This window comes from Patiria miniata, unplaced genomic scaffold (assembly GCF_015706575.1).
Source record: "Patiria miniata isolate m_02_andy unplaced genomic scaffold, ASM1570657v1 HiC_scaffold_2, whole genome shotgun sequence".
NCBI classification, from domain to species: domain Eukaryota; kingdom Metazoa; phylum Echinodermata; class Asteroidea; order Valvatida; family Asterinidae; genus Patiria; species Patiria miniata.
This window is the reverse complement of record NW_024037058.1, coordinates 11,775,388-11,797,043: the sequence shown is the minus strand read 5'-3', so window position 1 is coordinate 11,797,043 and position 21,656 is coordinate 11,775,388. Positions and strand designations below refer to the sequence as shown.

General features: G+C 40.0%; 2 protein-coding genes across 4 annotated transcripts in view; both read right to left on the bottom strand.

The window, feature by feature from the left end:
* Positions 1-1,980: 1,980 nt before the first annotated feature.
* LOC119726518 lies at positions 1,981-3,779 on the bottom strand. 2 transcript variants are annotated; one of them, XM_038198242.1, is made up of 2 exons: positions 3,638-3,779; positions 1,981-2,972 (listed from the first exon to the last, which is right to left on the bottom strand). In XM_038198242.1, exon 2 carries the CDS (start codon positions 2,952-2,954, stop codon positions 2,430-2,432), a length of 525 nt encoding a protein of 174 aa, XP_038054170.1. In that variant the 5' UTR covers positions 2,955-2,972; positions 3,638-3,779; the 3' UTR covers positions 1,981-2,429. The 2 variants fall into 2 exon arrangements, with proteins under 2 accessions (XP_038054170.1, XP_038054171.1); XM_038198243.1 differs by lacking the exon at positions 3,638-3,779 and adding an exon at positions 3,267-3,350.
* Positions 3,780-5,450: 1,671 nt separating this feature from the next.
* The window catches only part of LOC119726517 (pseudouridylate synthase 7 homolog), a 76,621-nt gene continuing 60,415 nt past the window's right edge, over positions 5,451-21,656 (bottom strand). For both annotated transcript variants that reach the window (XM_038198239.1, XM_038198240.1), the window contains exons 14-18: positions 21,506-21,625; positions 11,377-11,446; positions 10,027-10,086; positions 7,917-8,008; positions 5,451-7,053 (exon numbers count right to left, since the gene is read on the bottom strand). In XM_038198239.1, coding sequence (XP_038054167.1) covers positions 6,875-7,053; positions 7,917-8,008; positions 10,027-10,086; positions 11,377-11,446; positions 21,506-21,625 — 521 coding nt within the window. In that variant the 3' untranslated portion in view covers positions 5,451-6,874. The remainder of the gene's footprint in view (positions 7,054-7,916; positions 8,009-10,026; positions 10,087-11,376; positions 11,447-21,505; positions 21,626-21,656) is intronic.

Sequence of the window (21,656 nt, the reverse complement as noted above, 5' to 3'; positions counted from 1 at the left end):
TTTATCGTTTCGAAATTTAAGCGAGGGCGCTTGTAATTGTGTCCGTTGAGTGACCAACAATGACGGTGCGAGTATGGAAAAAGAGCCCGAAATAACAATAGGCCTACAGTCATGTATATCAATAAACCAATAAATAAATAAAGTTACCTCTTTTTCTGGGCCCGCAAAACTTTCCCCAAAGATTACTCCACCCCCCCCCCAACCCCTGAACTAGAAATTTGTTCAAAGTAGGCCTACAACCAAACATTATTCAGTGGTGAGCGGGGGAATTATCGGTATGATTTTCTTATAATAAAAAAGAGGCGAGGCGCGAGGCATGGGGTAGCCCGAACTCTTCTTCTTTTTTTTCAAACGAATTAAAAGATGTATTCCGCGTGCTATTTATTCACCTCGAAAAAAATGTGTTTTTTTCCACTGCTATTTTCAAAGAAATATCATGAAAAAGTTATTCACTTTTGAATAAGATAGGCCTATATCAAACGAAAAAAATCCCCGACGTTCAGTTTTGAATTATTTCTTCACAACTGAATTATTGGCTCCAGACGTTAATTCGGCCCTCGCACGGCGCGTGTTTGAAATGAAAATCATAATTTCCTTTTTCAAAGCCTTGTAGACGCCCCAAATCAGAGTAAAGTTTCTGTTAAAACCAAACATGCACATTGAAATTAAAAAATAACAACATTGTTTGAGTAGCACGGTGTATGTATTATCTTTGAACCGATCAGGATTGTTTTCCCCGAATAAGATATGCCCGGTTAGAAGACGAACTCAGCATCACTACTTCTGGTCGGTGCAATATGTCAAGTTGAAAGGCGACTACGCATACGGAAGGTTTGGGTCAGGGGTGTGCGTGTGTGCGGGCAACGGCGCGCGTATTTTTATCCTAGGAGAGATGGGGCCAAGTCTTACATACTTCAGTTTTTCCTTGGAATCATTGCAATATTCTTCGGTTCTCGATCTCTTTTTTCCCCTTAATAAAATTATCTCAACGATAAATTTAGAGAAGAAAAATAGTCAATGAAAATGATCAGCGACGACGTGGATTCGAACCAGGGCTCTTTGTGTCCATAGCTCATCTCGCTATAGCTACTGTGGTAGCTCGACAACGTTCTTTAAATACTTTAATATAACTGGTTGGCTAAATAACAACAGTGTTCTTGATATCATTGTTCTGTTTCATGAATAAACTTTAATGTAACTGGTTGACTAAATAACAATAATGCTCTTGATATCATTGTTCTGTTCATGAATAAACATCGAAACTACTGAATTATTCATGACTTGGCCGCAACCGTCCTGGGAATAAAAATTACGCTAGCGGCGCAGCTACAGAAGGGGGGGGGTGTACGACAGTTTACATTTTAATACTACCACGTTGTCGTAAAAGTTGTCTATCTTATTATTCTTTAAAATGGGGCTTGCGGTCGCTGCCAAAATAATTGAGTGCGACGGGTAGTAATAAACAACCGTCTGATATTTTTTGCACAACCCCCGGTGAAGGGGGTTTTGCATAGAAATTTTAAGATACCGACTTTTACGACAATGTTAGTAATGATTTTGCATCCCTCCCCGGTTTTTCAAATTTACGGAGGCCGGCCGAGTGTTCGGTGAAACACCGTCTACATTTTCAGCCCGGAAGAAATTGGGCGCAGCCCCCCCCCCCCCCCCCCCCCCCCAGTCGCTCCCTATAGGATTAAAACGGGCTGACTGATGCCGGGGGCGGTACTTGGAGCCGAGGGAACCAAACCTTCATTGGCCATATCTTTTGGTGGCTATTATAGAGGCATAAGGCATAATTCCTCCATGATAGAGGCAACGTCATGTCAATGTTGAGGGAACCACCATGCATGCGCATCAGCTTAACGAATTCTAATAAGGGCCGGAGATGTATTTTGCCATTCACATCCATCGTCCGAGGGTGTTAATGTCTCCTTTGAAAGTTCATAGGGAAGACCTTGTTTAAATAAAGACCAAGTGTCGTTTTAGTATGTCTATTTCATTTTTTTATTTTGAAAGAAAACAAGGCTGGAATTTTATGCGAGTGTTAAATAGTTCTCTGCAGGGTTTCCCGAGTTTAATCCCAAAACTGAAGCAGCCCATCCTGTAGAAAACATTGGTACTCGCCTTTTTTTCCAGCAGCAATATTTGCGATACAAGGTGAAAAAGAATGAATAAATAACGGTTTCACCTTTGATTATTCCCTCCAATATAAAAACAAGAAATACGTCACATAATGCATATATCTTTTTCTTTTATTTGTGTCTTATAATAAATAACATGAATAGTACGCAAACTCTCTTCAAGAAACAATAACGAAATGGTGTTTTGTTATCAGGCATCTAATTACAATAATTTTCGGCATGTTTATAATTTCTGATAGTAAGGTTGAAACTGTGATTGCATCCATCATGTCATTACAGAGTTATACTTCATACAATTCGAGTCAATAGATAACCGCTGAACGAGATAGGCTGGCTGACTTCTGCGTCTATTGCATCGGTTGTGGCCAAGTACATCTTGTCCCCCTTCTCTAATTCCAGCATGACGGAGGCACCGGGCACGGAGATGGACGAACCGGAGGCTGGGGGCGGTGAGCTCTCGGTAGCCACTACGTCAGTCTCGGACCCACCGTCAGACGACTCCCTGACCAGCTTGATGTAGCTGGCTGGGTCGGAGGCATCGAGCGCCTCGTGGAAGGTGAAGGCCAAGGCGTAGACGCCCTTGATGGGCGCGGTGAAAACGCCGCTGTCCTCGTCGAAGTGGTTCGCGTCCGGTCGGACCACCCGGTTGTACAGGCCGATGGCCTGCTCGGGCGTGGTGGGCAGGACACGCTGGGTCCGCTGTGCCGAGAAGGCCACGGTGCGGAGGTAGCGCAAATTAGCGTCAGTCACTGTGACAGTCAGCAAGAGAATGGCAAAGCCCACAGCAGGACTAAAGCGCGCAATCACGGCCATGGTGAAGCCCACTTATGCCTATTAAAGAAAGACAACAAAGTTAGAATTCATTAACACCCTCCTGTGACGTCACGCTATTGTTTTTCCTAGACATTATTTTGCACGAATGGAGCACGGCACGCCACTGCATTCGGCATCTTTTACGCATATCTCTTTCCCGTATGTGATGGGTTAAGCCACGTACAAATAGTTCAACTTCAAGAATTTCACAGAATCACAACATGCAAGACACTAAGGTTTTCGTCCCCCCCCCCTTCAATAAAAAATATCGATGAAGTTGGATGGAGCAGAATAGCAGGATTCGAACGGGACCTCGGTTCATCTACAGCTCATCTCGTTAACCACTATAGGCCACTGTGGCAACTCGGCTACTGTGGCAGCTCGACTTTACTGCCGTTCTTTTAAATGCTGTAAATGTAACCAATTGACTAAATAATAACAATGATGTAACGTCATTCAACAATTAAGATGTACAATGGCCTTCGTTCAAGCAATAATAAGAAATCTCGGAAGGCGTCAAGAAAGTTAATACACTCGGCATATAGCGGTCCTCGCATGAAACATAATCAACTATTGGCAAGTTCAAATCCCCCCAGAGGCTGAAGTATAACGTTGAAATCTATGTCATAATTATCTTGGTTTATATCCAATTAACTTCTCCAAAGCACAACTAAAAGTCTTACCAATTTAGACAGCAACAGAATAGGCCAGTTCCTTGATGAGGGTGCTTCTATAATAGCTTGTCCAAGCAAATGTAACTTCAATGCACTCCGTACTCTTTGAGGCGCCACCATATGTAATGGTGGACAACGAAACACAAAAACACTACGTAACACTTTGATACTATACTATTCTAAGATTGTGGACAAAAATCTAGAGTATGCAGTCTCATTTGCCACCTGGAGGCGAGCCAAACATTCCGAACATAAGTCACGAGGGTTTGGTCTGATGTACCGATGCATATCTTATGGACATAATTGTTGAGGACCTTTCAAAAGGAGTCGCATGGATATCCAAAGTTGTGCATCTCAGAACGATGATGAAGGTAGCGAAATTGAAATGAAAACAAAACATACCGCAAATTACGCTGCGAATTCTTTTCAGATATTTGTATTGTTATTTTTTTAAAGGAAAATTACAAGGTGAGGTGTTAGCTGAGTTCCTTTCAGCAGACGAATCCCGCCGGCCACATCCATCAGTATATCCAGGACTCTTCAGTCTGCAGTATTATATGACAGACGTGTTACTTTTATTTCCGTGACTGTGGAGTTTCGCGTGCGGATTTTTTTTCACTGATGCATTAACATTCCCTCCTATTTTCGAATTTTCACCTCGATAAATAGATTTACATTTTCAATAGCTATTTTCCTATAGCAATATCAAACTTATTCACTTTTGAACGAGACAAAAAACTCATTTGAGCGCGAAATGTGAATGTAAGCCATGTTCAGAGTGTTGCCGACACCCAAGATTGGAATTGAAAATCCGTTCGAATTATTAAGTGTTAGGCCATCAGCCCGGGGGTTTGTTCGGTATCAAATGAGGGGAATAATGCTCATTGTGATATCTGGCAAGGTATGCACCCCTCGAGTTGGAAAATATGTGATAGCATTGCAGCGTCGGCAGCTTTTTTGGGCGCTCTCACTTAAAAGAAAAATCCGGTAACGAGCATATTGGCGGCAACTTTGAAGAAAAAATAACAAAAGTGATAACACCAAAAAAACTGCCGTCGCTCACACTGCAAAGCTACAAATGTATCACACATTTTCCAACTCTAGATGTGCATACCTTGCCAGCCCCTTTCGATCATTTGATACCGGTGGCCCAATTTTTGGACCGAAGCTGATATAGCTTATGTTCTTTCAGCAAAACGAAAACAATTCGTATAGGGATGTATGTGAATTGTTTTCGTTATGCTGAAAGAACACTCACCTTTTTGTGATCCGTGCCTGGACAGAAGTTTAAAACGGTGTTTGTGTTTAAAATTCCGTAACTTGCAAAGTACTTGAGTGATCTGAATGATTCTTGTACTAAAAGAAAGCTTATGAATTGGGCTTTCTTATCCTGTTTTGAAAGTGCTGCATGCAGACCTTCATTAAAAAATTGTTCTGACATTTGGGTTTCCTATTTTTTTTACTCACCCTGTATTATATAAGGACAAGTATTACCCCACACACGTTTCAAAATGTGTTCCATAGTCGTGCCGAACCCAGAAAAACACAGGGAGCGACTCATCAAGTCAACAACCCACAAACTTTAGTTTCAGACTTGCACAATTTTCCGATGACTTCGGTGGTATCTCTGAAACCAAGACGCTCCGGAGACGTCCCGAATGACAGCAATAGTCTGGCTCTCCACGAAGTCAAGTCTTATTATTTCAAACGTCGAACTAAATTCAAATCTTCGGAATTATTAGATTAGGCACGACTCTGGAACGCCAGACTGAATCGGTCAGAACATTTTTGCATAAAAATGGACACACTACTCGGAGAACAATTTCAAGGAATGTATGGATATTGATGTTTATTAAATTGAAACCACTTAGAAATAACAAGTTCTTTAAACGTTTATGATTTTCACCCCGAATCTGGTATCAGTGGCACAATGTTTCCATTAAATGAATATCACTTTAACATACAGCATTCCACGTATTCAATTTAAAAACAATATAATGCCAAATCGCATAAAAGTTAATTCCGCTCAAAAAAGGTTATCAACATATTTGGTGGAAACCAGTCTAAGCACAATTTTGCACTGGAGGCCAAACACTTGCAGCTGACGTCGCGTCAACTTGGGGAAAAAACGGTTCGGCAATGCCTCATGCGCGTTCTCAATTACCATCAATTCTGGCATGGGACTGGGGCACACAAAAGGCTCATAAAACGGTAGTCTTATGTATGAAGACGATAACAGGTATGCTCCCTCTCTTCTTATTACTTGCTGTCGAACCAAACCCGAACCAAACCCGAACCAAAAACCCGACCTGAACCTAAGGGGTCACTTGCAACACTAAAGATCATACTTTATAATAGCTTTATTGAGTCTATTTTTTGAGGCAATGATGTCTCTGCCAGCGCTTCTAGTTTTTACAAAAAGGCTTGTATATAATCTTGAGATAGATGGACATGCTTAAATAAACATAAGTCCAATGAAAAAAAGGTGTATTTTAGCAAACTCTGCAGCAAATGACGAAAACATCCAAATCCTAGCAATGAGTTGGCAAAGCAAATGACATTGAATGGATATGCAAAGGGTACTACAAAGTAATCGAAAGATAACTTGCTAGCATGTTTAAGTTATAAACTGGAGTACCTTAAATGTGATTGCATCAGAAAGGTCGGTCTACTACAGCTTTCCATTGATACCTTACCCGAGCACCAAAGAGTTATAAGAGCAATCATACCGACACCACGGAGAAATACCAACGTATACAGATGTGCTACTTCGTGAAAACGGCTAAATGGCAAGTTTTAGTTTCACGAAGTAACACTCATGTGTGCGTGCACGCACATCGGACACTAGCGCCAACGGATTTCGTTTTCAAAGTTACAACACTTTTACAGAAAAACTATTTGAATAAAAACATTTTAAAACGTTTGACAGGAATGTAATTAATCCGCATTCTTGTAGAACTGCAGACAATTTTTAAATAAAAAACCTTCTAACTGGTGAAATAAAGACGAGTGTTATTTCCTGAAAATGAAAAATACCGATTCAGCGCACAGTTCGTAAAAACAAATATCACTCGTTTTTGTAAAATACCCACTCGTGGTGCAAACTCAAGTCCACTTGAGTGTTACTTCGTGGTGTCATTGACGATTTGTCATGCTAAATAGATACATTGTGTATGTTTGGGTTACCCTTTTTAATGCATCTTCTATCATTCCATGCATAGATTCTTAAACTAAATATTTTTGTCATCACACATCAGCCTCTGCCATATCAACGGAGGTGTTGCTCGGTTCTGTCTGTTGGACAGGATTCAGAGTGGACTGGTGAGCCGCCGAGGTGTCAATTTTAAGGACCTCTCTGATTGCCATGGTCGCATAACAGGAGCTGGACAAGGTGAACTCTAGTCTCAGGGCGCTGAGTTTGCCATCTGATAAATGGGACAAAACATACAAAGTATAAAACTTTTTTTTATGACTGACACTGGAGTTGGTAAATTTTGGTAAAAACAAATTAGTCTAACCAATCCAAATAGCGCCCTCCTTTTGTGTCCATCATATCTCGAAATGGACCAATAAGGGGTGAAATGGACCGGATTTCATAGATTCCAAATTTCATGTGACACTGGAAAAGTTTTGAAGACCAGCCAGCCGGTGTTTTATCAATCGTTTAAGACCAGCCACATGACGGGCTCTCGACCAATAGGAATGGGTAAATTGTCATAGGCTGAGCAGATAATTGTAGGCTTATTTTGTGCTGGGGGGCCTTGGTGTTAGGGTTCCTGGCTCATGATCAGAGGGTCATCAGGCTTTTGACTCCAGCTGCTGGCCACATGTTGTATATTCAGGCAAAACACTTTAACCACACTTGCCTCGATCTCTCTCTCCACCCAGGAGTATGAATAAGTACTGGCATTAGCTGGGGAGTAACCTGCAATGGACTGGAATCCCATCCAGGGGAACAGGAGTAGATGTTTCATGCCAAGACAACTGGAGATACGTGTAATGCTGGCCCAATTAATTGGCCATATTGGCTTACAATAGATTACTTTTACTTTTTTATTCTGTACTTGGAAATCTATGAAGAGATTGGCCCCCGATTTTTTTGCAGACACGTCCATTCACAGCTTGACACATTGAACGAAAACTGATCTTTTCATCTTTCCCTGCGGCATTTCTATTTTTATCGTATCAAGATTAAAGCAGGGTTTCCCTAATAAACCGAAGGCGTTTTTTTCGGGGAGTGTTGAGGAAGTTAGTGGCCGGGTCTCATGACCAATGAATCATCACTGACCTGATTCAACTGCTCGTGGTTCTTTGCCTTCCAGTCTGTCCAAGTCTGACTGCACTAATGGGATGGTGGCATCGCTGTATGGTACGACTGACCTGAAACAGAATAATCATCTCATGTAGTAAACTATGGGGATTTCCTTTACCCAAGGATTGGTATGCGGCTTCAGCTTCAGTTTCTTAAAGGGAAAAAACAACATTTGCAAACATCGAAAAATTAAACTAACGAGTTGTTACGAAATGCCTTACTAGGATGTTGGTAAATGACAGTCTAAAGCATCCTGTAAAATTATGGCACCTGGTGTGAAGTCGTTTTCAGGAAAAATGGTACTTTTGTATACATTTTTAACGGTGGTCGGTCGACTGGTTCCCTTACCTTACAATTTTCCGGCATTTTTGATCCATTTCATCTTTAGTGGAGTCAGGGAACCAGACTACTTGAACATTTTTGGTTTTTCCAGCATTTTCGAACACAAAACTTCAAACATGTCAGTGTAACAATATTTGATCTATTATCCTAATCCCCAATATAGTTTGTTTCTGAAAATTACAGCAAAAGCCAATGATGTACATTCCTTTAATACAACTCCAAAGTTGGCTCAGGTTGGACTCGAACCCATGACATCCTGATAATTGGTGCAGAAGTGTCAACCCTTCCATCACTGAGTTTGTTTCTGCATTCAATAGGGGACGTTGAACAACAGAGGACAATAGGGTCCCCAATTCCCGAGAGGTCCCCAATTTGGATTCATGTAAAAACATATGGGAGGCCTTCCTAAAACGTTAGAGTACAAACAAAAGAGGGACAATAGGGGGTCCCCAATTGCAGGCAAATGTACACACTTGTCCGAGCTTTCCAGAGTAAGTTGGCTGTTTCAAAGTTTACCCTGGGTACATGAGTCTTCTCCTTTTCCCCCCTTTTTTTGACAAGTCCATTCAGTGGTCATACAAGCACGTCGATCTGAAACACACTATGTTATATTCTAACCAATGAAATTTCTCCATCTATAAAGGTAAAGTCCATCATATGGAATTGGTGCTTTTTGTTCGTTTGATTTGAAATTTTGTGCATTTTGTTCGTTTGAAGCAACAAACGTACTCGAAATCTGAAGAAGGATGCTGAACAACTAACCTGATAAACTTTCAGCTCAGCTTCAGCCGTATATTCGGAGAAAAAGAGTATTCTAGGATCTCAATTTCAAATCAAAAGTTGCTGAATCATGTTTTGAATTGGGCCTGAATTCAGCGTTCGAGACACGTTCTCACCGAGTCGAATGCAGCTACGCGATGTCGCGCACTGATCCGACAAATTAAAGCAACAGTGCGCGCATGTGCGTCGTGCCACTGCTTGCCCGTGCTTCGCCGAATAACAAACGAACTACTAATTTGAATTTCCTATGGTGTGTCTTAAGAAAGGCCTTCTTTTGCTGATTTCTTCAAAATGACAGCATGCCAGAAAGAATAATTTCACAAGAAGTTTAGTCCCCTTACTATCTTTCAACTGAGTATGTTTTTCAACACTAATTACGTCAGTCACTTTTTGGATAGCTGCAAATGATGGACTATAGCTTTAACATTACAAGTTATAAGAACTTTTGCAATGAACCATGTCAGAGGTTTGCATGTACACATATTACTGTACTAATTATCACACTGATTACACTGATGGGGGATCAGGTTCAGCTGGTGGTACTTTCCTCGCCTTCCACTGCTGTCGCCCAGATTTAAATCCCAGCTGGGCCAACATGTGGATTTGGTTTTCAGATCCTACTTGATTTCGTAGGTTTCCCTAGAATATCATTCTGGGGTTTTCCTCCCGCTACTAAAACTGTAATTTCCTTCCACATCTTCTACCGAGGGACCCCTCTGGGTAATCCTGGCGAATTGCCGAATAAACAAACAAACAAACAAATAACAAACAAACATATGTAGTTGGTCACTGTGCGTGAACCCACTTCACCTGTTCTTCAGAAGACAAAACCACTTGCACTACATGTATGTGCAACTAGAGTGTGACCCATTGGAGAAACCTGCACAAGATGGCATAACTGGCACAACAGAGTGAGATTGACATTCAATGGGAGGAAACTTATATAACAAGGCTTGGCGCTTACCAGGAAACATTGGCTGGCTTGACCAGCATCTTCCTGTATGTTCCAGATAATGAGAAGTCCCTGGGGAGAGAAGGAAACAGGACGGAAAGTTCAATTAGTCGTCCAATCAAATAGAACATAATCACTGCTACGCCCAGGGAGATCTAGGAATGAGTGTTGGAAGATAGAAAAAGGAGGGGGGGGGTGGATGTGCTGATCCTATTTTATGGATTTGTCTTTCAGCAATTTTAACTCCTTTAAACCTCTCAAAATGGTTGAGAAGAGGATGAAAACCAGAAAAGATGCTGACTAAATAGTGAAAATATAAACTCTATATATGCAACAGGAGATGGATTTTTTCCAGCTGTGACAGGAGCAGAGGACACTGCAACATCGGTGAACATCCTGACGGGAAAGGGAAAAACATCATTCCAACAGGCAAACTGGAAATGTATTTTGTCATATATTGTCAGTGCAGTTACATTTGGGTCAAAGGTCAACATCTGGCAAAGCCCACAACCAACACATTTGTTGGCATTGTTCTTTAAACTTTAAAGGGCCCATATAATGTAAGTTATTTTTATTAAACATGCAATCTTTGAAAATGTATCTTTTTTTGGCCCAATTTGCCCTATTTTCATATTTCATTTGACCATTTCAAAAGGTATACTGGGGCATTTGAGATTTCTATGCCGATGCAAATGTCCATATTCATGAGAAAAACTGTAATGTTATTTTAGACAGAAACCTCAACGTAACAGCTATCCAGCGTTGGAAATTGATACAAAAAAGGTAACCCAAACCCAAATTTGCAATGAACACAAAATATGGGAAGAGACAGAGAGCGGGTGCAACAATATTTATTTCTTGAGCCCCAGCCTTTGAAAAAGATTCGAAATCTGTCAAAGATTAATAGACATTTTGAAATAAAAATCATACATGTAAAATGGGACAAACAATAACAAAGGGAACACTAATTCCTAAAATTATTCTTAAACTGCTTTAAACTGCAGGAGAAAGCATTCTAAATTTCGAAATTTTCTGGATGCACTTTCGGGATGCATTGACCCAAGGCCCCCCCCCCCCCTTCATATAAATCCCCCCTTTCCTAAAAGCTAGATTCCCGGTGTTTACTTTTGTGGGCTAAGTACATGCAGATGTACACAAAGAAAGTATGTGTTTATTCATCTTTTGACCTTTTAATTTACCATTTTATTTTACCAAAAAAGTAAGGCTAAACCAACTGAACATCCTGTTGATACCCCCAAGTATCAACTGTCCCTGGCATGCAGACTCATTTCCACATGGTTGTTAATAAGATGTCCCTCTGATCATTGCAGACTGATGTGCATGAACAGATGAAGGACTTACTTGATTTGATGTCTCATTTTCTTAATGTCAAGGCCGTCGCTGTGCAGCAGCTCCTGGTACCAGTCGCCCACTGCAAGGAATCATAGCATGTTTATTAGACAAAGTTAATGATATCCTTGTAGTCATACATGTCTCTCTGTCTATCAGCGATTGTCACATCCAATGATAGGGCCTAATTGTTCACAATCTTCATGTTGGCATTTCCTTTCTGAAAAACACAAGGCGGTGTTTTTTCGGCTTTACGACTGGCAGCAACTGTTAAAAGAGTGGCACTATGCTGAGTGTGATTCATTGTGCATCGGTACTTAATATATTTTATTGGCAATATAAACAGTTTGACAGTCACAACTACAGTTACTGTTTGAGAACAATTGTTTCCTGGTAATTATGTAGATGAACTTAAAACAAGCTTTTTTTTTCAAAAATACCTCCTAAATGAAATATTTGAATACTTGAATGTATGGTTTCTGAATAATTCTTTAATTTTACAACTCTCTGCAAAATGGAATAATACTTAAATTTTACAAAACTCTGCAAAATGGAATAATTCTTAAATTCTACAACACTCTGCAAAATGGAATAATTCTTAAATTCTACAACACTCTGCAAAATGGAATAATTCTTAAATTCTACAACACTCTGCAAAATGGAATAATTCTTAAATTCTACAACACTCTGCAAAATGGAATAAATCTTAAATTCTACAAGACTCTGCAAAATGGAATAATTCTTAAATTTTACAAGACTCTGCAAAATGGAATATGTAGTTCTTTAATTTTACAACACTGCAAACTTAAGTAGTCTTGAAGAACTTGTTTTAACTTTAGATGAATGGTATAATGTATGTAAAACGCACTGCCAAGTTTTATTCAAGTTTTATCCCAAATGTAGCTCCGAGTGACCTCTGGCAATGTTGTTTCGTTCAGTCAGAAATACATTTTGATACAGTATACTACTGGTATGTCTGCACTAAAAAGTACTAGATTGCTATAGATATCGGTCTCTAGGGTTGCAGGCCAGTAAATCGGTCCAAAATTTGCATGCCACGATTTGCATGCCCTCAAATTCTTTGGTATTTGAGCATATTTCGGGCCATGAACTTGCGGGTTTGTAAAAACTATGGTTGGAAGCCGTGCCCAGGACTGTGAGCTTGTACCGGTAGCTCTGTGCAATTTGGATGAAATTGGGGCCCTAAAAGCGCTCTATTTTGCAGTGGAGTGTATACATCATTTTTCAAAATGGCGATGCGCTTCAGGACTATTTTACATGGTGATCATCTTCGGATGGAAATTTCTCCTTAAAGTCATCAGAATATTGAATAGAATATGAAAGATGATGAAATAAGCTTTAATTTGATGTGTGTCTTGAACACCTTGGAGAGTTGTTAGTATTTTTCCTGAATTTCTGAAGTGGGGGCATTTATCATTGGGGTCTATGGCAGTTTATTTACTGGTCTGCAACCAAAGAGTGCCTAGCACCTACCTAGAGTCTGCCTTGGGGTTCAACAGTTTGTAAAGGATACTTCACAACTGTGTATGCTGTTTTTCCCGACAATCTAATTATAGAGAGACACTGCAGTTCATGAATGTGTGACCACTGTTCCTACATGTACCGGTACATGCATGTAGGCCACGACTAGACAAGTACATATGAAGGACAAGCAGACTCATAAAAAAATCAGGTCAAGTCCGAGCCAGCAACTGATGCATTAAGGTCAGCCATGGGCATCATGGACCTTCTTATCTGGTGTTCAATTAGCCAGACATCCACATCAATTAAAACTGCCAGTAGCATCTAACATCATTTACTGCCTTGGTGTGATTACCAGGGTTTTGTCCATAGTAGGTGTAGCCAGTTTGGCGCAGTGTTGATCCCTGGATGGACATAGACAGTGGCTGTGATCCTAGAAAAGGGCTGTCTTGCACCGTTCAAGTATGCTTACTAGGATTTACTTATCAAGGCTGGAGAAGCCCCTTTGACGTAGAGCTGAGCCCTATAAATTGCCCTAAACCTTGGCTATGAATGTGGACACTGAGATGGGCTCTCCTTCGACCTTGCCTGGATTAGCTCAGCCCAGCCTGATGAATGTATCTTAGTCCTCAATCAACTTGGAGGCAAGAGCTGGAAACCCAAATGGACGTCAACACTGGTCACCTCAGATATAATTAGTATCATCCTCTTGTGATCATCCCACACAGCCGTAATACAGAGTTATTTAGGGGTAGGTTTAGCAAAAATGGCTATAGTGAGCCCAACTTTCAAGACAGAAAGTTTATCTACCACTCAAATCAAAGTGTGTGGTCTCATCAGGCAGTTTTTAAATGACAAAGAAAGAGTGTATCTTAAGAATGATTATGAATTTTTGAACTCATTTCTGTCCTCAAATAGGGCAAAGTCACAGGCGTGGGGGTGTCCTCAAAGCAATATACCCCCGATAACACAAATGTGGATAAGCTTGGGACCAACCATGTTTTCTTCTTCTTTACCCATTCTATCAAGATGGTAAAAAGTGAAAACAGGTCACGATGGGACCATGTTTGAGAGAGCAGTGGCCAAAAAATGATTATTTCTTTTAAATGAGCAAAATCCCCATGTTATCATCATGTGACATGTGTGATCACACTTATCTTCGTGTGATAAGGCAGCTCACCTACATGTACGCCTACAGTTGATTTTTTTCCCCTGAATATGACAGTGTCACGTGAAATGCATTGTCAACGTTTCAAATTTCATTTTCATTTACACCCTTTCACTTTCTCTTCAATCAGTTCCGATATAAAAGGCCAACATCAGAGAGCTCAAACCATATCAGATCCATACATTCCCGTCAACTTTACGTTAATCACTGGAATTAACAATTAACCATTAAGTACAATGGCAGCAAAAGTAAAAACAGCCATATGTGTTATCCTTATTGTTGTCAGTGGTGTGAAGTCGGAAGACAACACGCATATCGCAAATGACACCCCACAACCAGTCAAGGTTCGTCTTACACACCCCGGAGGTGGAACGAGCCAAACGATCATTGAAAGCAGAGACTATTTCCGTTTCTCAACAGGCAGTGGAACTGTAAGTGTCAGCGCTTATGGCTTGAAACAAGATGGTAGTTTCAGAGAATTTGCTGATGCCCACATCACCGCTGTCTCAGATACTAGCTTCATCATCATACGGGCTACGACAGGGGATCTGACGTTCGTCCGCGCAAAGTATGGAAGTGTGTGGAAGCGGGAAGAGCTTTAGTCATCAGGTAGGTTAACGTTTTTAATTGAATAGAAAGTTTATTAACAGTGTTATGAACAATACACACTAGCCTGGGAAACCCAAGGCACAAAGAGTACATCAGAATTTGACATTTCACGCTGGGGTAACAACTGTATAGTTTTTCCAGCCGTCTGGTCTGTGAAGATGGCCGTAACTTTTTCACATCGTCCTGTTCCCCTATTATCCCAAAACAGTTGAGATTAAACTCGCCTAATACATGTACACTGTACCATGCAGCAGTCATTCACAAGGCAAAGGATCGACTTGAAACAGAACAATAACTGACCCTAGGATATAAAAAAACTGTCACTTTGTAACTGTGTTGTGACGGAATTTGAAATCTCAACGCCTGCCCGAAACTGGTACCGTGTACCTACATGCAGTGAGGTGTATAATCCCAAAGTTTAGACTATTTCAAATGCAGATTTCTCTAAATTGGAGAGACATTTTGAAATTATTTAAAGATATTCCTGAACTACAAGGTCTTAGTGGCATATGGTGCAAATGACACTGAAAATATTTAGCTTTACGCTATTAAAATGAAGACATGATGGTCATTTCCATTAAAAAAATGGCCAAAATAAAATGGCCCCAAACCTGTTTGTCTGCACGCTTGTAGTAAGTAGTAAGTAAGTATTTTCATTAATAATTTCGTCAGTTACTTTTTGGATAGCTGCAAGCAGGGTCCGCAATAAGCGGTATCGCATCGCAATTTGCGACACATTGGAGGCCGACTGCGACGCAATTTTTAAAGTGCATCGCAAAACTGCTATACAACATTTTGATCATGAAAAGTTGACACAAAGTGTACTTGCCACCAAATTTCGGTCCACTGAATTACACAACTATCGGACATGGTAAACATCCATCATGTTTTGATTTAGTTAAGCTTAAATACTGAAAAAGAACGTCAATTTTGTTCAGCTGTATAAAATCTGTACGTGTTTAGTTTGTAAACAGGCGGCGTCTGATGGGCCAATAACGAGACCACGTGACAAACGCAGCTAATAATTTGGAATCGCACTTATGATCCGGACATAAGGAATGCCCGGAGCGTCAGTGCGATACCAAATTATCCGCAGCATCTATCACGTGGTAAATCACGTGCATGATCGGAGGAGGTTGCAGGACGTACGTCGAGATTTTACCTCGTAACTTTGAATCTGCTGCGACTGTGCGAGGAATAATCTATGGATTTATAAAAGAAATAACACGTTTGTACACTATCTGGTCAATTATTCAACAAACTTTATTCTTATTCTCACTCACTGGTAAATATATGCATGAAATGAGTATTTTGGTGGCTAAAAAAGTTACATGCACGTCGTGCATGCTCAGTGAAAAAGCTACGTGCACAAGCTAAAATCTACATGTACATGCACTGGTGCATGCGTGCACCCAGGTAAATCGAGCCCTTTTCTCATCACTATTCTTTAGATATTTGTCGGTTTATCTTAAACATTTTGCCGACACGGAAAACGGGTTTACCCCTTCAAGAAAATCACTTGATACGCACGTGGGATTCGTGGGAACTAAAAACGTGAAAATCCCAGCTGTGTTGTCGTTTGTGCGCTGTGTAGCATATTGATGAAAATATGGCTACTACGAAAACTACCGGTATCAAGGCAAACACTGCCAATAATTGACAGGCGGATCTAGACCCGGGCCAGGAATGGCCCGGGTTAATAAATTGCTTTTTCACTCGAAAGTTATTCCAGCAAGCATGCAACTCCTGAAATAAACAGACAACTGATGAGTCATTAAGTTCACAGCTTAACATAAGTTACTTCTTTATTGCTTTGTAATTTGTACAGTCTGACACTGACAGGTAAATAGTAATTGCAAAGCCGAGGCTAAATTTGAGTATAACAAAACTGCTATGCAAAATTGGTAAACTGCTATGCAAATCAAAATTTGCATAGCAGTTTTGCTATACAAAAAAAAATCCTTAAGGCTTACCCTGGCTGCAAGTGATGTACTCTACCTTTAAATGTCGAATTCTGATGAGCCTTTTATAACAACATTTATACTTAGGCAAAAATCAAAGTTTTAGCTAAAAATTTGTAAATAATTTGTATTGCAGAGTTTGCATGACTGGTCAAATGAATGTTATTTTGTGAACTATTGTTTTGAAGGGAATTTGAAAAAAAGGATGTGTCTTATTGCATAAAATGTTAGTCAGTTATAACACCTGCATCCACAGGATAGCAAACTATGACATGACCTTACAATTCAGGAATTCTGTTCATTCTGAGAACGAAGAAAGGTTTATACATTAAGCCAAGAAATTGGAACAAAATATTTTAGATTTCCCGTATGACTAAATGATAACAATAAATGGGAAAATTCAACATTAATATATCCTACGTCATAAAAAGTATTTTCTCCTATATTTTACAGACACGATGAGGCAGAGTTTAGCAACAACGTTGACGTCGCTCTCAGATCATAAAGTTCTCTACATCACCTTTGGAAAAACGATCAACAAAAAAATCTATTAATCTTGCTACATGAATACAATTCTCAAGTTACACTAAAACTTTTTTTTTACCCCTGACAACTCATATATAACGTCTACAAATGCTACTTAAATAGGAATTAGTATCATATCAAACAGTATGGTTCCGAAATTTGCCTGTCTGATTTTTAGAAATATCTTATGCGGAATACCCCAGGGCTCTCTGCTGGGACCTGTGCTCTATTTAATCTAACTTGATGATAATTCAATAATCAAAATTGTTATCATTTATATCATATACATGTATGCGGAAGTAGCTAGTTTATTCTATTGTAACAAAGATCTTATTTCCCTCTAATATTGTCAATCAACAAACAGATCAGTATCTGTTATTGGTTAAAGGGACTATAGAACATTTGCTTTTGTTGTAATATTCAGAAATGGATGGATTTTTATAGGGGGTTAGTATCTTACAGCAATATTGTTACACTGACTTGTTTGCAAGGGCGGATCCAGGGGGGGCCAAAGGGGGCCATGCCCCCCCCCAAAAAAAAACGAAACCAATTTTTTTTTTTATGTGACGTCGCAATAAAGGCAGGCAATGAGTATACCACCATCTTTTCCTCAAAAAAACATTGGTAAAAGTGGTCAGAAATTGCCTCAGATCGCACCACAGAGCATCTAGAATCCAAAAAGTTTTCGGGGCCCTTAAGCGGGCCCCGAACCCCACGCCGTAATTTTTTGACCCACTTTTTGGGGGGGTTGGCCCCCTAAAAAATTGTCTTCTGGATCCGTCCTTGCTTATTTGATGTTTTGGGTTAGTAGAAGCGGGAAGAAATAGGTAAAAAAAACATATTCTGGTAGTCTGGTTCCCTGACCCACTAAAGATGAAAATAATGGAGCAATTTTAGACCTCGGGAATTGTGACGTCAAGGAATCAGTCCACTTGGCCTGTCTCTGTTCAAGGTGTGTAATCGATTGCAAAGAAAATGTAGACTGACTAAATATGATAAACTGGGAGCAGAATTGAACCAAAAAATATTCAGTTTTTCCCAACGCTGATTGGTCGACCATTCTTTCTTAAAAATGTCAACACACCAGGTGCCCTGATTTTACAGGATGCTTAAGACTGTCATTTACTGGCAGTCCAGTAAGGTATTTTGTGATAATTTGGTGGTTTTGTTTTTCGATGTTTGCAATTGGTGTATATTCCCTTTAAAAGCCAACCGTTTATTTTTTTCACTTTCTAAATGTAATTATGTGATCTTCAGAAACAGGGAAATAAAACAGAAAAATTCATCAAACTTAAATATTCTACTGGATAAAACAACTGTAAAGAAGGTAGATCCGTTTAGATTTTTAGGTGTTATCATTGATGACAAATTGACTTGGAAATCTCGATGAGATTGTAAGTAAAGTTTCTAAGAGTATACATTGTAAGTTGCAAGGAGTATTTTAGTAATCAACAGATTAAAACATACTTATTGTTCCCTTTGAGGCGTTAATTACTCTCTACCGTTCATTAATACTTTTCTCTTTTTCTTACTGTAACTTTGTTTGGGGGAATACAATCCATACTAATTTAGATTACCGGTAACTAAGTTGCAGAAAAAAAGTTGCTCCAATTATTACCACTACATACGGTACAACCTTCTTTTTAGCACCAGTGCCTTCAGTATAATGGAACCTGACAAAATGACCCCATCCAAACACAAAATGTGTTTCGTTTTCTGTTTCCACTTTGGCGGGTTTATTGTTTCAAGAATCAAGGGAGCTTTAGGCACTATTATGGCAAAGCAGGGCTATTGCACAACACATACACGTACATGTATGCGCCCTGGTGGGACCGAGCAGTGTGTTATCACAACTTGAACCTTTCACCCAATTCTACTTCACTATGCATTGTGGAAATGACTCTGTACGTTGTGTATATTTACAATAATGCACCAGTTCTGAGTGATGTTGAGATTGATGGTACAGAAACCAAAACATACTTCACGTTAAACCTAAGATTGTGCTTGGGTTGAATTTAATGGCAATCTGAATGCCTGTGCAAATCAGTGACACTGTATATGCCTTTAAAACAAGTTTATAAATACATGTACCGGTAGTAGTGTTGAAAGGATTTATCCGGGAAAATCAAAAGGTCCGTGTAACGACAATTTGAGCTTGTTTCATCACAATAAAGTATTACATATTAAGTTGCCAATCGGCCGAAGCAACCTTAAGACTGAGTAGCTTGTATAAAAGTGCGAAGCTGACATATTTTGTTAAGTTGTGTATGCTAAGGAACTCGCATTTTATCCAAATTCAATATTACAAACAGGTCAGAATCAAAAACACATCCCCTTATTGGATCTGAACTTGATTTCTATTTCTGAAGCCACCTGGTACTATAAAGGTTTCTGCAGCTATTTGAAGATTTCCTTCCTCCACAAAAGAGTAACTGTATGCATGACCTGGATGATGCGGTTTGATAAAATAAAAACTACCCTGGGAAAAACCTGATGACCAGATGTTGTGTCCCCAGGGAATGTTGATTTTACCGGGGTCCCTTGAGAAACATGGGCTGACTCATATCAAGGGACCCTAGAGAATTTCCAACCATTGACAATGCTAGTTAGATGTGTCAAAGTATTTCGAAACTAGGTATCACTGCCTGACAAATGTTTTTGTTAAACTGTCATGATAAGGAAGTCTGTAGTGGTGCTACTTTCGATGGGGGAATCAATTGTAAAATGGATCAAACTTCAAACAACTGTTCAGGATGCAAGTTACCCGTCATTTGTAAACTGCACTTCTTTGTATTTCATAAAAACCTCTTTCTGCTTGATCAGTCACAGACAATCAAAAACTCAATCCACTTCCCCTTGCATGCCTTACACACAGACATGTCACCAACAGTCAGATCGTATTTCTTGTAGGCACAGTGACTAGTCAAATTCCATCAGCAGACAAAACCTGGTAAATAGTAGTTACAGCTGGCTTATCGATCTTTTACAGCCAAATCATAACTGTATCAAGTTTCATAACAATCACAACCAGTCAATCCTGCTTTATGTGAGAGGGGACCAATCAACAGTATAAAACAGTCACTTGATTTATTTGGACTGCTGAGTTCGCTTTGTTGAATTTGCCAGCCAGAGAGGGAGGTTAATTAAGCATAACTCCTACCGTCTTTCACTTACCAAGTACGGACCAAGTCCGCCAAAATCCATCAATCACAATGCTTCCAATGTATGCTTTGCTTTAGGCCTCCAAGACCACGTCCATCATACTCTATTAATACTGAGTCAAACCAGGCCTTCAGGACCAAGTCCATCATACTCCATTAATATTTAGTCAAACCAGGCCTGCAGGACCAAGGGAATGAGTGTTGCAACCTGACACTACATCAGCGGTTGTGTACAAAGTCCATGGAGAGTCAAGACAATTTTTTTAAGTATTTCCTAACAAAATTGGAAATGTTTCTCAGTCCCAGATTCATGTCTTTTCATTATTTTTTTGCAATGACTGACCTTCATTGAGATGATATATGAAGAAAAAAAGCAGCGTCAGGTTGCAACATTCTTTCCGGACCAAGTCCCCCAAAATCCACCAAAATGGGGGATGGATTTTGATGGAGTTGGGGAGGTTAGGGTTACTGAGACATGGTCACTTCAATTGTGCCAGTACATGTACATGCATCTGTAACAGACTTTTTCTATATAGTTCCCTGTCTAGGTTCATGGGGCAGTGAACTTGGCCTTCCTCTTTAAGTGTACATTGGCAATGACCGTTCATGCTTCAAATTGAAGGGGGAAAAAGGACAGCAGAATAGAAAGACACTTTTTTAACCCTAACTCCCTAGGGGGTGTACACAATCGTATTAAAATTGGAGGATTCAGGACTGTTAGGGCTATAGTAAAATTGGAACTCAATTTGTAACTGACTTATTTCACAACAAGCTCACAATGCAAGGAAGCTTAAGTGTAATTTCAGGGGAAATGTTGACAAAAGATTCCACCATGGACAGTTCAACATTGTGCTCAATGCCGTTTACTCCCGCCTACATGGAATATCTGCCTCGCTTCCACTTCTGAAACTCCACCCCATAGTTTGAAATTCAGTGCAGTTTTCACCCAGAAAATGCAACCTGGTTATGCACCTAATAATACTACCCACCTTGGAATGTCCGCACATTTGTTGTCCCAACCCCCTCATCAACAAATCAAATTGGTCTGGCAAGGCCCGTGCCCCAGGAGATAAATTTCAAATCCTTCGAACTACAAATGGAATTCTTGTCCCTTCAAATAAAATGCAGGAAATAATGAATTGAAACTCCTGATCATTATCAAGTCCTATTACCGACTTGACCCAGTTTAATATAAATGCCAACAGGTTTTAATTGCCACACAGGACGTTACTCACCTTCATTCTGCGGATAGTTCACGGCGTAACCAGGTAACGGGAGCACAATGTCATGGATGGAGTAGCTATCCAAGTTACCGCCGTCGACTACTGCTGACTGCAAGTGCTCACTCTCATCAACTACAGGGACAAAATTGAAACAAATGTGGAG